The sequence below is a fragment of the Euwallacea similis genome, chromosome 31 (assembly GCF_039881205.1).
Source record: "Euwallacea similis isolate ESF13 chromosome 31, ESF131.1, whole genome shotgun sequence".
NCBI classification, from domain to species: Eukaryota; Metazoa; Arthropoda; class Insecta; order Coleoptera; family Curculionidae; genus Euwallacea; species Euwallacea similis.
The window spans coordinates 232351-249202 of record NC_089639.1 but is presented as its reverse complement, the minus strand read 5'-3'; the positions used below and the strand labels follow the sequence as shown (position 1 = coordinate 249202).

General features: G+C 31.0%; 1 protein-coding gene across 1 annotated transcript; it reads right to left on the bottom strand.

Moving 5' to 3' along the window:
• Positions 1 to 3359: 3359 nt before the first annotated feature.
• LOC136417945 (uncharacterized) lies at positions 3360 to 4039 on the bottom strand. The gene is made up of 3 exons (XM_066403790.1): positions 3991 to 4039; positions 3607 to 3940; positions 3360 to 3497 (listed from the first exon to the last, which is right to left on the bottom strand). Exons 1-3 carry the CDS (start codon positions 3998 to 4000, stop codon positions 3380 to 3382), a joined length of 462 nt encoding a protein of 153 aa, XP_066259887.1. The 5' UTR covers positions 4001 to 4039; the 3' UTR covers positions 3360 to 3379.
• Between the last annotated feature and the right edge of the window lie 12813 nt (positions 4040 to 16852).

Genomic DNA, 16852 nt, shown 5'->3' with positions numbered 1-16852 from the left:
GAGCTTATTTGTATTTCTCATGAAGAGTTGTATTTGTTCTGTACTAACTCGGCCTTTGGCTCAACCAATAATACTAACTTAACCTTGGCCCCACAGATAAAGTAATTAAGTCAAGGTCCGGGGTTTTTCCAATAGACATTGCATAGTAATTAGTTTTGTAATCACCCTTCTATTTGATTAGATATATACATAAATACAGCTTTAGGGTAAAAACAACAACTTCCGAATAGAATCTCGACCAGAATAGTTGATTATAGTAGTGACTAGTAGAACCAACGCGTTTTTGTTGACCAAACCTATCTCCCTGCATCGGGGTGCATAACAGACGTTTGTTTTTTCAAACTATTAGGTTGATGCAAAAGAAATTGCGGTTTCTGACCGTTAATTTTAAATGATCATAATTTTTCTTATGAAATATTTTATTAATCAAACTAAGCACCATTAGCATCAATACAACTCTGCCAACGAGATGAAAGTTTATTTATGCCTCTAGCATAGAAGTCTGTGGTTCTGGAATCGACAAACTCATTGAAGGCCGTTTCTGCATCCCCTTGATTTCTAAAGCAAGAAATTGTTCAGATGTTTAAAAAAGTGGTAATCTGTAGGAGAAAGGTCGGGAGAATAAGGTGGGTGGTCAAGAGTCTCGTAACCCAATTCATGAAGCTTTTGTCGCGTGATCAAAGATACATGTGGTCGAGCATTGTCGTGTAGCAAAATTGGACCTTTTCGATTGACCAATGCCGGTTGTTTTTGTCGAAGTTTCTGGTGCATCTCGTCGATTTGTTGGCAATATTTCTGAACTGTAATAGTTTCTCCCGGATCCAAGAAGCTATGGTGGATCAAACCCTCCATAGACCACCAAACAGTAACCATGACCTTCTTCACATGCATGTTTCGCTTAGGAAAGTGCTTTGGAGCCTCATCTTGATCCAACCACTGAGCCGAACGTCTCCGGTTGTCGTATAGGATCCATTTTTCATCACACGTCACAATACGATTGAGAAATGGGTCGTTCTTGTTGCGTAGAAGAAGCCCCGACGATACGTCGAAACGACGATTTTCTTGAGTTTCATTCAGTTCGTGCGGTATTCATTTATCGAGCTTCTTTACCTTTCCAATTTGTTTTAGATGGCGAACGACAGTTGACTGGTCTACATGGAGTTCTTCTGCAACTTCTCGTGTGGTTTTGCTCGAGTCATCTTCAATTAAAGTCTTTAATTGGTCGTCATCAAGTTCTGATGGTCGACTGCCGTGCTCTTCATCTTGGAGGCTTTCATTGCCACTACGGAATCGAGCAAACCACCATTGTACCGTATGTTCACTAGTAGTATTCTGTCCAAATGCTGTGTTAATATTGCGGGCCGCTTCAGTCGCTTTTCAACCAAGCTTAAACTCATACAAAAAAATAGCTCGAAATTGCTTTTTTTCTAACATGTTGAAATTAAAGAAAATACAGTTTCAGTTAAACACAAGCACAAAATTATTTTAACCAAAGTAAAGAATAGAACCTAACCTTTAAAATGGTATGCAATATGTAAATATTTATTTAAGATTTTACTAAGAATTTCGACAAATTAAATGTACAACATAAAAACCGCAATTTCTTTTGCATCAACCTAATATTATAAAATGGCCCGTATCTTTTTTATTAAGCATTTTTGGGCATATATTTATATAGAATTTCCAGTATAAAATGACGTAATCTATCTCCCATGTCAATTTGACACCATGACTTAGAAACGCTCTGTATTATGGCAAGTAAATAGACATCGAAAGTCGCTTACTTCTGGCATAGATGTAAAAAGTTTGACAAAGAGGCTAAAAGGTGGTCGTAAATTCCAAACGTTCTAAGAATGCTCCAATAGCGTCATAATATTTGCGTTTAGAGTTCGAACGCTGTAAGAAAAACACCGGTTCATCATGGTTTTAACGTACAGTTGAAGGGTTTAAACATTCGGTTCAAACTTCAGTTTGAGATTTAAGTTCAAAAGTTAAGTTTAAGTTCAAAGAGGTTATTTTACGACTGGTATGGAAACGCGATTGAAAGCACACATGAACAATTTTGGTGAATGTTATGAAATTAGAAATGATTGATGAACATTTAATACTCCTTTTCAATGGCAGTTCAAATAATAGTTAATAGATCAAACACAACAGTTAAATAGGGCACGTAAAAATATGATTTTTCTCTATATTTTCAGTTGAAACTCAAAGGTTTATCTGAACTTTTTTTGATAGTTATAAAAAATGGCTCCAAATACAAATATTACGATAGGGTAGTTCTCATTTATATCATTCGGACCTTAACTGTGTATTAAAATCATGATGTAGCGATTTCTTCTTACGGCATTCGGACTCTACGACCGGCCGTGTCGCCCCTATCTATACAAAGGCGACTGTTTTACTTCTATGACACCGTGACGTTTTAGTTTCACACTTTTATTTTCATCCTAAAATTCTTTTTTTCTATCTTCGTTGTCATTGTTATTTTCTTTTTTCCGCGTACCGTTCTTTTAACAATTGAATAGCGACATATTTTCGACTTTGCGACTGGCGCACTGGCCAGGCATAGTGCCAAGATATCATACTACGTTCATATACATAATATTGGTACAATGTGTATATGCAACCATCGTTAAGTAACAAAAACAATATACAGAGAGAATCAACAGTGAGCAACGGGTCGATATTATTTTTTTCAATATTAGAGTAGTCATAATCATAAATATATATATTCTGACGATTGTATACATACAGGGTGTCTTTAGATTAGTGCCCATTAGAATATTTAGAGATTCGCGAAAGCTAGAAAATTACAATTTGGTATACAGCCATTCGAGCTCAACATCTACTGATTGAAAATATTTTCAAAATGGCGGCGCTTTTGGAAGTAGCAGAAATTGATTGAAGCAACTTTGTTACTTTAAATGGAATGACTATGTTTTTTATATTGTTTATTATTCCATATTGAATTTCAGGTCAACTTTATGTAACATTTGCTAACCTAAAATATCAACTTTCGGAGATAAAAATTGTTTTATGTCGAAATTGGCAAAAATCTTCGATGTAAAAAAATATGACTACTAAGTGAGCTGTTATATCCCACACCCCAAAATTACCCCATTTGGCACCTAATCCCAACCCATATTCCCTTTACCCCCAGGTACCTACCTAGCCCTAATCACCGCCAAAAAATTCACCGCACTAATCTTTTCGTCTCACCTAAATCATTGGAAAAACTTTTAAGCAAAGGCATCACAAACCTTCTCAAATCCCCAGGTAGGTACCTAGGGAAAATTAAAGAAATTTATTTAGAAAATGAAAATAAAAATAGATAATTCAAAATAATATTTTATTTTTCTCATATATTTTATTAATATCACACTTCTTCATTCGAACTATTACTATTGTCGTGTCTACTTTCACCACTACTACTTGATTCAACACCATCATCACTACTACTTGATGGTGGTGTGGGTATATTTCCAATTTCCTCTCTGAAGAAACTTTAAAGAATTAGTGTGGACATTTCATACAAAAAGTCAGAAGAGACTTTTTAAAAGTATTGTATGTATATAAAATGTTACAATCACGTTGCCTTATTACCTTAAAACATTTTCTAATGCCCTTAAGGCAGCTGTGTAATAAATGGGTGTGGGAAAGGTAAGTACAGCTTGCATTTGGTTTCTGTATGATATTTGAATCGTACCCTCCCTTTGGTTGGGCATATATCCATTAATATGTTCCATTAATATTACATACTGAAATTCTTGATCACCAGAAAACACAATTTTTCTCTCTCCTTGTGTTATAAATTTTAAAGTAGTATCAATTACTATTATTGGATTCATTACTTCCAATCTGCAGGGATGATTCATTTTGAGTCGCTTTTGTAATTTAACGCTTTGGAATTTTCTCCACTCTTCTATTAAGATTTCTTCTGAAAATGAAAAGATTATTTTTTGTTCAAAAGGTGTTCGCTATAATTACTTTTTATCATGATTATAAAAAATCATTTCAGATAAGTTAAAGGTTAGTGTTATTGTTTAATGAGAAATGTCAAAATAAGCGCGTGCGTAGCGTCGGCCAAAATTTATTATTGATTGATGCAGGAAACTGTAATGTAGGGAAGTTATTCTTATGTAGTATATCTTTTTGCCATAAGATGGCGCGACCATAATGAAAATATACGTAAAAAGTTAGAACGAATAAAGGAGTATTTATAATGAAGTCACTAATTCATTATAAATATATTGGAATATTTTTTATTATTTTATTAGCATTCTTTCTAGAAACACATACTTTTATAATCATAATAAGCAATTGTTTAATGTTGCAATGTGCAATGTGCAAAACATTTCAAACTTTTGATCTCCCTTTTGTGGTGCATATTTGATGTTTAGTTACATACAAACACATTTGTGGTTTGGTTTTTAAATTTTTAATTTCTTCCTCAACTTGTTTTTTGGTTAAATTACCATTTATATATTTGTCGTTTGAATTGTATATAAATTTGTCAGGCACATGTTCATTTTCTGTTATTACAGCGTTACACAATTCAGATTCATTTTTCACAGGTTGATGATTATCATTTGACTGTTTCGATGATTGCCTCAATTGCTCACTTTGTTCACTTCTCGTTATCTCTTTGTTACTGTTAATTACATTATCATTATCATCACATTTTGTTTGCGCTTCAGTACTACTACGCATTTGTTGCATTTGAGTAGTAACGTTTTCAAGTTCCTCTTTCAACTTAGTTACAGGATCTTTTAGTCCATGTTTATTCATCATATATTCATATAGCGGTTTAATTTGATTATAAATTCGTAACACATTCGCTCTAGAAGTGTTAAAATTACGTCCTATTTCTGTTATAGAACACTTTTCGTACTCAACTAGTTCGTAAATTTCGAATTTTTGTTCAGGACCCATTTTAACAATATTTATTAATATTAAAATAAAAATTTTATAACATTACCGAAACATTAACGATATAATCGTATAACGTAAGTGTAACAGTAATATAACAGATTAAACTTACTTTAAAACATGAAAGTTCCTCTTTTAGAGTATTTTTTAGTATATCGTGATGAAAACTTAGATTTGAAAAAATAGTTATCTGTATCTATCTATTTTGTTCCTTCTGAGGTGCCCGTTGGAGCAGTGACAGTTTTACTAAAATCCACATGAAGAATAATTTTGTTTTTCAAGCTAGAGATATTGGCAGGCTGGCGAGACAAATCTACACAGTAAATTCGTTGAATAAAATATCGTTGAATAAAGCAAGTGTATAAAGAGGAATTGTATTATCAAGTCCAAACACTTTTTTGAAATTATTACTATACATATCATAAGTAATAGCGTATTTTTCATTTTCGAAATCTAAGTCGAGAAATTCTTTCGGATAACGCTTGCTGTTAATTTCAAACTAAAGATTTTTTTATATTTGCATGATCAAATAAGTTTTTATCTTTTAATTGGCCGTTAGTTCTATCAGTTTGAAAAACTACGAATGTAAATACCGGATTATCTACATTTCTATAAATATTAGTGATATCTAAATGCAGTGTTTTTCCTGATACATTTTTGTGTTGTATACATTGCCAACTTTTAAATACGTATTGGTAGGGACCTGTAGTCAATTGATTGATAATTTCAACTTTAGTGTTATCGTCGTACTCTATAATTGGTATTCTTAGTAAAAATTCCGTAATTACAATTTTTCCTGGATGAGGTAATGTACCATCGTCAAAAGTACCATCGGTCTTTTTACTTTTCCACCTGTATAACGCTTCGTTGTCATTATTTCTCGTAAATGTTATTTCAAAACCATCTTTATAGATAGGAATATTCACATTGGAAAAAAATCCTAAACCTAAATCTCCCAATTTGCCAACAACTGAAACATTTCCTTCATCACTGAATCTTGAGATAAAACCTGAATTTAAAAGATATCCGTTCGTAGTAATTACACTTTTTAAACTTTCATCTGCAATTTGAGCACCAGAAAACGATATAGTTCCTTTAACTGTTCCTACAATTTCGGGGAACTATATTTCGTCTAACAGTTTATGTTTCTTTACTTCGACATGAGAAAAAAGCCAACAACTGACAAACAAAATTGTCAATTAGTTTGACATTTGAATTTGGACCATAATTTTTAGTATCGTCCTGATGTTTATACACTCCAGTGATACAGTACTGGAAATCAGAAGTACAGAAATTATCACCGGTATCGATTTGAAATAAAGTTTTCTTGTTTATGCTATTTACATTTAGCATTGAAACAGGATGTACATTTTTATATTCAGCCCTATTCACATCTTGAGAATATTTTGAAAATATTTGTTTACTCATATTTTTGTTATTTATTTATATAGATATTTTAAATATTATTTTTTAAGAGATATTTAGGTCTCTTAAAAAATGGCGAAACACATTTGAATCTATTTAGTTAATTTCTTCCTAAAACTTTCCCACGCTTCTGCTTTTCCAATTGTCTTTCCTTTTTCAATAAGTGTCATTTTAATATCTTTACCACTGCTGTGTTCCTTTTTATTCTTATTGTATTCGTTTAAGATTGTCTTAATTTTTTCATAATTTTTTATTTCCTGTTCATTGTCATTGAACTCTTCATCGGTGACTTTTGCGTCTCTAATTGCCTTATATAATTTTTCTTCTATTGAATCAAGTTTACTTTTTGCCAACAACCCAATTGCAACATGCTTATTTATTTTTTTCGTAATTATTCCACCAGAACCTCGCAGAACTGCCACAAATGTTGTTAATCCAACAGAAACTGGTACACTGAATGGAATTAGAATTGGAATTGCAAAAGATGCAATCATAACTCCAAGTTTTGAAAGTGTAATTACACATTCTATGCCAAAAGTTCCTACCGATATTTTACGATATTTCTTTTTCATACGATTTCTACCCTTTCTTTCACTATCAAGGTACTGGTATTGATTTATTATTCGATTAATTTTGTAATTGGTAGAGTTGAATTCCGGAAATGGAATTTTTGGGTAGAGATTTAGATGAAATGGTTCACAAAACAAAATATTTTTTTCGGATGGTGCCGAAGTTGTAGTGTCATTTAATTGATTTTCATTCATGATATTTTATTTAATAAAATATTTTTTTCTCAAAATTTTGTTGGTTGTAACTCGTAGTTATAAAATGAACCAATAATTTCTTCATTATCCAAATCTTTAATTTTATATGTGGCAGGGTTAGTGTGCTGAATTTTATTGATAAAAAATATTACTTTCAACCAATTATTTTTATATTTATTCGCGAATGTACTCTTGTAACTAGTTATTCGTACACGACTCCAACCTTATATTTAGGTTTATTGAAAGTAACACTTCTTGTGCTCAATCGAAGCAGAATATCTGCTTCATTACTTGTTTTAACTTCGGATGGTTTCATACCGATTGTGCTGTGCACATTTGTATAGTTATATTCCATGAGCAGTTTTGGTAAAATATCAATCCATTAAAAAATTTGACGAATCTCAAATTGGATTTTTAATTTTTCGTTTATTGTTCTGTTAAATCTTTCGACAATTGCTGACTTTTGTTTATTTTCTGTATGATACATTTTAATGTTGTATTTTTTTAACATTATTTTAAAAGTTGCGTTTTAAAACTAATCCTTTGTCTGTATGAAGCAGATTTGACCGTTTATGATTTACACGCATCGCCTCGTTTATAATTCTTTCGAAAGCTTTAGTAACTTCTGCACCATTTTTCTTCTTTAGAGGTTCACACCATGCAAACTTGGAAAATGTGTCAATCACATTTAATATATATTTAAAATTATCATTTTCTTCATCATATTTAGTCATTATTACAAGATCAGCGGCCCAAATATCGTCAATTTCTAACGTTATAATTTTTTGTGTAAGAAAATTTTTCCGAACTCTGTTGTGCTATTCCTTAGCCTTCTACGGACACGGAAGCCAAAGGCTTCCTTCGGATGCCTTCAGCATCCGATGCTTCGCATCCTAGGAGGTCGGGGCAACCTCGTAACATTTCTGCATCTGTTTTAGTTACAGCTTTAGATTTTGGTGGTTTAATAAATTTACTTTTCTTCGAATTAGAAATTTTGCATTGTGCTGCAAGTCTCCATACCCCGTTAGACGCTTGTACTGCAACTGCGTTGATATTCTCAGTCTTCTTTTTACACTTACGACAATAAATGAGTTCTTGTTCTGACATTTATTATACATATATAGAAATTATTTCCTATTTATTCTTCTAACAAATGCAAATTTATCATAACTTGCTCAATATCTTTAAGTCATTATTTCTGTTGCGCAATGAGATTTTTATATCTCAAATCAACCCTCCCTTAGAGGGACGTATCAAATCGACTGTGGCGTTTCTTCATATTCTATATCTGAAATTAGCATTTTATGAACGTAATTGGTATATAACAATTCATGAGTGTTGTGCAAGTGTTGATTTGATTCATAGTTAGCATAACTGAATTCGGAAATGTTAGAATGCATTTCTACCACATGTAATGGTTTTAAAAATTTGGGATTGTAATGAGAAATATATGGTTGATTATGCATGAAATATAAATTATTTGTCTCTTTTAAACTAAGTACTTGACAAAAATTTCCTGGTTCTATAATTTTTATTTGTAAAGGCATTTGAAAACTTAAAGAACATATAACTCCTACATAATTTACATCTAATTTCATTTTGGAGTAATCAAAATTTTCCAACCAATTTGGTATTTCTTTATTTGTTTTATGTAAACTGACTTTAGCTACACCAACAAGTTCCTCCAAACAGTTTATAAAAAGTAATTTCAGATTACCAATTGGATAGACATCATTAATTTCAAATATACTTGTATTGAGTTTTTTTCCGTCAAGTTCCAACTGATATTGAAATTTACAATTTTTAATTTTTTGTGTGGTAACACTGTTGAGAATTATTTTTACCAACCCAAGTTTACATAACTTTTTAGGTTTCAAAATCAAGGGTTGTTCAAATCTTAGATTTAGATTTGATGAATTTCCGGATATTTTTATTAATGGCATTTTTTCTATTTTATTTCTATAAATATTATTTTTGTTAAAATAAAGCAGAAAAAAATTAGAAATATGAATAAACTTAAGGAAAAATACTTTCAGAAGAATCAAAGATTCAGAAGAAAAATAGAATTTATTGATAGCAAAAATAACATTTGTTGACTATTTAAAAAAACGAAGTTAATGATGGTTTCTAAGAAACGAAACGTCGGATCGAAAATCTAAAAACGCCATTTTGTAGAGGAGAAAAAGTGGCTATGAGAATGTCAAATTTATTTTAACATATCTTTTGAAATAAAATCAGAAAACAGTAAAAAAGAAATCGCGAAAAATCGGTTTTCCTCAAATAACTTCGGATCCATTCGGAATTTTTCAAATTTGAAAATATGATTTTGCAGAACATAGAAAGGCGCAACTTTTCTCTAATTTAACCTTCTCTCTATCTCTTATGGTTTACGAGGTCCCTGTAGAGTGCATCCTTATCCGGGACACCCTGTATATTTAAGTCAATGTTACACGTTGATCGATTTGAAACCTATTAGAAACAATTTGAATTTTATTTGTATTTTTAAACAAAATAATCATTACACTAATAAAATTTACAACGACTTTGTAGGTTTTGATATGCCATTTTCCAAATTCCAAGAAATTTGTAATTTATGTTAGAAAGAGGATTTTGGTTTTCTATCTATAGATTTAACAAAAAGGGTTTTTAAAGAAAAATATAGGAATAAATTCCAAAACATTGACGAATACGAATAGTAGCATATTAGATTACGTAAATAGAGCAACATGTTGTGTTAGATGTAACATTTAATATTTAACTATGTTATTTTGAGGAAACAACGTTATGTTTAGAGTTAAGGTTAAAAAATATTTTCTAATAATAAAGACATGAATGCAAAAGAAGCGAAAGAGCTGAAAAAGGTAGAAACGCAACTACGATTAAAATTCAAAAAGGCAAAAGAAAAAGAAATACAAGAAACGAACGAAAAGAAGAAACAAATTTTTGAAAATGAGGAAAATTTTATTGAAACTGCACTAGAACAGAAGATTGCACAGAAAAAGGATCATGCAGTAGAACCAAAACAACTCGATAAACAGAAAAAGGAATTAATGCAAAAATTTTAACGAACTAAAATAAACGAATTATTGCACGACGAAATTAAGGAGAAAATGTACGAACCTATTACGTCTGCTTTAGAAAAAGTTGAAAACGCTGTAGAGAAAATTAAAGAAGGGATACAACAGACTGATGCAGATATTAGAAAATTATCATATAAAAAATTATTGTCATTACCTTCACCGTTAGAATTGGATGTACCACAGTCTACAACATCAGCTGTAATACCTCCAAACGTAGAAAAGAAATTCACAACATTAGGTCCAATTGCAAAAGAATATTTGCCAAGAGCAAATTATTCAAAATTTGGCATATAATACGATAAAGACAGTAAGATTCATAAAATAGGTAATAAAACTATCAATTTTAATCATGATAACATAATATTAGACGAAAAAACGTACGAGGGGACCAGAGGATTATGGAGATTACTAACCTATACAGCAGTACCTAATGTTGATCTGTATACGACAGATGATTTAGAAACTTATAAAAGCATACTATTTTCAACCGATAGTATTTATCAAAATAACGATAACACGACAAATAAGCCAAAATCAAGTGGCGGACAAAAATCTAATGTACTTATAAAAAAATTTTACCATGCTTTAAAAAGAAGAGAAAAAATAAAACCGAGTACACTGGTAAAGGTATCTTAAAATACAACGAAAATAAGATAGAATATAAATACGTCAATAATTTGAATGAGTTGCTGAAAAGATTGGAATACATACATATATGTACAAGAACAAGCTGGTAATAACAATTTTCATAATGAAAAGTTAGATGTAATTCAATTAATTAAAAATTCACTCGAAAACATCGTAGATACACCAAAAAATTTAGAATATTTAATAAGAATAGTACCTAGTCTTCCTAGAGGATCATTAAAAGAGGGTTCGAGACTTTTTAACGACTTGTTAAACAACTTACCATTCGAATTACAGGCACCAGGTTATTCATATTTAGGGTCTGGGACAAAACTCGAGAAACGTTTAAAAAGAAACGATAAACCCATAAACAAATTGGACGAAGCAGCAAAGGAACATGACATATTTTATAGGGATCACAAAGATACAAAACAAAGACATAAAGCAGACCAAATACCTGAATATAAGGCTTGGGAAAGAGTTGCAGCACCAGACGCTGATACAAATGAAAAGTCGTGGGCATAGGTCGCGATGAATGTTATGAAAGCAAAACGATTTTTTATGATGGGTTTAAAATTTTAAAGAACGAAACGCTGAAGCTGGGGGTTTTATTAAATAAATTGCATTAATTATTTATTTTGCTTATAATAAATGACTAATATAACAAAAATTACATTAACTGATCATCAAATACAAAAAATTAAACGGGCCTCTAAAAGGCAAGATACCGTTACAGTGCGACTACAGTATAAGCAACTTGTGAACGGAAAACATGAATTAATATTAACCGATAAACAAAAAAATCAATTGGAAAAATGTAAAACTGAAAAAAAGAGTTTAGCATTGGACACTTCTTATGAACTACTTAAAGTTAATCATGCCGGTGGATTTCTCCCTTTAGTTTTCGCTGGTTTAGGGGCTTTAGGTGCGCTTTTAGGTGGTGGTGCTTCGATTGCTTCAGCGGTAGTAAATGCAAAAGATAAAGCTGCAACGTTGGAAGAACGGAAAAGGCATAATAAAAAAATGGAAGATTTAGAATCAGATGTAAAACATTTAAATGTTGGAGTGGGAATAAAAAAAAATCGAAAAATGCCTCACAAAAAAACGCAATAAAACCACTTACTAATTTAGACATAACATTACTAGCTAAAAAATTTAATTTAAAACATTTTAGAGGCGTTTTTATGACAGACGAACTTCCTGTTTATCCTGAAATAAATGAATGTGGCATTCTAAATTTAAAAAATAGTTATGAAAACGATAGTCATTGGATCACTTACTTTAAAACTAAAAGTTGTAAATATTATTTTGATTCCTACGGTGATGCGAAGCCACCCCTCGAACTGATTAGATATTTAGGCAAAGATAATTTATATTATAATTCCGATAGAATTCAACACTTTTCGAATCCGCCAATGTGTGGTCATTTATGTTTACTTGTTTTGTACTACTCATCTAAAGAAAAACCATTTACTAGTGATGTCTTAAATTTTTGTAAAAATAAAATATTTGTTATAAATAAACTGCAACAAGAATTATAAAATCGCGTATTTAATTTCAACATTATGTTTTTTACTTCCTTCGGTACCATCTATATTTGTTTCTGCTTATGATTATAATAGAATTCAAGAAAAAAGTACACTATCTAGTCAAATTCTACACTAATACCAAATATGTACTCAAATTAGCCCAGCATAGATTATGCTCTTTGGAAAACCACACATGGAATTTAATTAGTGAAATGAAGCCATCTGAGGCTTTTATAGAGGATTTTCAACATAAAGTTAATTGGAAACGAATTTCGATGTAATAAAAATTAAGAGAAACATTTATACGAAAATTCAAAGACAGGGTTGATTGGCAGTGGGTATCCATACAACAAAATCTCTCGGAACCGTTTATTGAAGAATTTTCAGACTTAGTTCATTGGAATGAAATATGTACTACAAAGAATATTTCTGAAAATTTTATGAGGAAATGGGCACACAAACTAGATTAGAATAGTGTATCTCAGTATCAAAAACTTTCTCCGCAATTTATTGATGGCTTTCAAGATTAGTTAAGCTGGGAAAACGTCTCACTGTACCAAACATTACCTACCTCTTTACTTAGAAAATTTAAACACAAAATCGATTGATACTGGGTTCTAGATAAAAAACGATGATACACGAAGCAAAACTGTCCCGGCACCCAAGGTCGAATTGAGTTTACAAAATGAAATTAGTTTTTAAATTTTCGATTTCAATTGCGAATCGCAGAATAAAACCGGAACGTTTTTTTTTCGTGCATTTTCGGTTCCGTATAGGTTCGCGCTTGGCGTGCACCGTTACATTTTAGTAACCTTTCAGTTGCCTACATTAGAGTAATAATTTCCTAACAAAAAGATGCACCTAAACGTCTTCCTCCAACTCGTCATATGTTGTGCAAAGTAACTTTTTTGGGGAAATTTAAAAAAAATTCGGAGTAAATTTCTTTAATTCATAATCAATAATCAAATCCTCATGTAGGTACCTGGGGATTTGAGAAGGTTTTTGATGTCTTTGCTTAAATGGTTTGGGTGAGACGAAAAGATTAGTGGGGTGGGTTTCTGGCGGTGGTTGGGGGCTAGGAAGGTACCTGAGGGTAAAGGAAATATGGATTGGGAATAGGTGCTAAATGGGGTATTTTTGGAGTGTGAGGTATAACAACCCACTTAATAGTAATATGTTATGGTGAACCTATCAAAGGTAGAAGAACAAAATTTTGCTAGTAAATAGTCAAAACACTGCACTTCATTCTTTTCAATTTCAATTTTGATAATCAGCTGCACGACGGTCTACAAAATAAATTGAATTAGACAAATTAAAAAATTCCGAAAAGTCATTTTCTTCAAGTAGGACACCCCATATTTTATTACGTGAGCTAAAAGGTAATTTCATTCCGCATTTAGCCATTTTACATAAGACATTTTTTACGTTGTAAGATTAGTGAGTTATACGATTATTAAAGTATGTAGGTATATTCTACTGCGAATTTTGATAATGACAATACTTTAACACCCTGTATAACGAAAATTAAACATTTGCGGATCCTCGTTTATAGGAAAAACAAGTTTTATTTTGACCTCAAAAATTCGCCCCTAAATTCTTTGTACTGAATTTTAAATCACCCAGTATGTTACAGTAGACATCATTTCCTTTTCTTGAATTTTCCTTGGCAAGACTCTAAATTTTAGTTTTATCATAATTGTAATAATATAATAAAGATACTTTCTAAATTCGCATAATAAATAATTTTCCTAACATCAAACTAAATATATTTACAAATTACTCTCACTCTGTAACATACCGATTTTAGTTTACTGATTACATACTGAATATAATACTACCACAACATTAACTATCGATTATTATTCCTACAAATATATATTTTTCTTGTATTGGAAATTTTACTGTTTGTAGTTCTATATGTATAAGTTACCTCATTTAATGAAAAATTTTTCAATGTGTGGTTTTTTTTCATTTAACACTAGCTTATTTTTTCTAAACAAAATACTATGACTGCTGCAAGCTTGCTATTGCAATATTAGTGTCGTCAGCGTAATACGTCATTTTGCAAATTTTCTAATTGCGTTTAAGTCCAGTTAAAATATTAATATAAAAAATAAACAACGCTGGACTTATGTTACTACCCCGTGGGGCCGTCAATTTCAAATTTTACACTGATTCCGAGAGTACTCTGTTTCCTCCCTCATTCAGAGGAACAACTTGTTTTCTTTCAGTCAAATGTTATTTGCTCCGATTTGACACCCTTTCTTTATTCCCCAAGACTTTATGAAGTAACATCTACTGTATCATAACCTTCTCATAAGTCTAGAAAAGGCTCCGCAGGCACACTGTCCCCCTCCATTGGTTCCAAAATACTCTTAGTGAATTATATTATTGTATTGGACAGGAGTGTATGTCCCTACTGATTTTGATTTAACATATGAGGTTCCGTCATAAAACTAAGGATATGCTTAGGTATAACTTTTTCAATATTTTGGAAAATATAGACGGTGGATTTATGGGTCTATAGTTCCTCATTGCTTTGGAGCTACCTTTTTTTTTAACCCAAAAAAGGTAGACAGAAAGTATGACAAGTATAGTAGAGTATATCAAACAAAGCACTCCATATTTAATTTATTACAGACTAATGTATTAAATACCTCATCAGGACCAGCATTTCCTATATATTTAAATTTATGTACAACTTGTAAACATTTTTTCACTACCTGGTAACTAAACTAATATCTGCAACACTGAATCCCATCGGTATTATGTTACTTAGAGTTCCGACACTAACTTTGGAGCAACACTGACGAAATACTCATTAAAGTTATTAGCTGTAGTATATTTACAACTCTCGGTTTTTGTCTCCGATTTGAGATTTCACTAATTTTTCTATCAAGTTATCTGACTTTATATTCGATTTGTATATCTTTTCATTTTCGATTCCTTCAATAAACTGTAATCTTTTTTTGCATGATATTTTATTATTTTAACTCTGCTATTCGCATTTTTAAAACTAATATAAAACATCTAATTTTACTTTAAACTTCAATGTTTCAGGTTCCCTAAGAAAATATTTAGCTTTGATACAATTATTTATTAGAACATTTTTCATTAAAAAGAATTTCTTAATAATATTCTGAAATATATTTATAAACGTAAGTCATTGCTGGTTAACTCCTTTCTACTCTATAGAGAAGAGAACTTCCCAATTAGAATTAGAAAGTTAAATATCAACGCGAGTTGTAGAATGAAGTGCTGTGCTCTTTAATTATAGAAAAATATACTTGGTGTCTCAAAATACGTTTTCTTAATGGGATATTCTCCATATTATTATCTCTTTGTATTCTATGCGAAATTCTGATTCTGCGTAATTCCTATGAAGCTCATGTATTATACCTACCTTCAATATACATATGTAGGTACGTATATACATATAATATAAACTTTCCCATTTTTCATAACATAAAGGGTTATAATTTGCAAAAATTATTAACATAAATATTAAATTATTTGTGATAGATAATAGTGGTTAACGCTTAATAAAAACAATAATTTTGATAATATAAAAGTACAAAACATTTTTTAAGGCATACAAAAGTAAAAAAAAAAATTACATTAAGGATATAAACACATTAAATAAAATAACTTAAGAAACCACTTTTTTTAACTTTTCTGAAACACCCTGTATATTTTCGTATAACTTTAAAATATGCACAGTACCTTATTCGAAAAGTCCCGTATTTAATTTTTCTCTAACTCTAATGCTAAACGAAATAACTACCAATTGTTGGGACACTTTGTCTCCGATCTAAAGTCCCAAATAGACGTTTATTTATTTTACATATTTAATATAGCTATTTTTGTTTTTTTGAGTATATGTCTCATCTCTATATATGCAGTGCTTCCCTTCAAGTTTTCGTAATAATAGAAAATCAGTCCACTATTGACCCAGTTCATGTTTAAGTTGCCTGAATAGCAAGTTATCACGAATGAGTTTGAAATGGGAACAGATTTTAAACTTCAATTTGGAAATTAGGACCCTTTACCATGAATAGTTTCAAATTTGTGTTGCCAGGACTTTTTTAATAATTAACTCCCGTTCTACATTACTGGTACATAAGCGAGGTAGGTATATTCATCAAATTCAAAATTTGTTTGAGTCAGCTCCAAAAATAGTATTAGTAAAAATTAGCCGAATTAAATTTAAGAAGCCTAAATTTAATAGTAAACAAGGTTAAATTTAAATAAGCCTTAGACTAGTCTTACTGTGGTTCAATATAAATAATTCAGCATCAGCTTACCCTCTCCAAAGTCTCCCATATTTCCAAATTAGTGGCACAATACAATGTCAAGAAAAGAACATTTAGATTTGGCGTCCAGTCGCAAACTGACTTGTCAGTGCCGCATTCTTCGTCATGTTGACAATTTTTAGGCCAAGTTTGGTCGATATTCTCCTTTCATGTTATTAATATAGAATGATTCTTTTTGACCC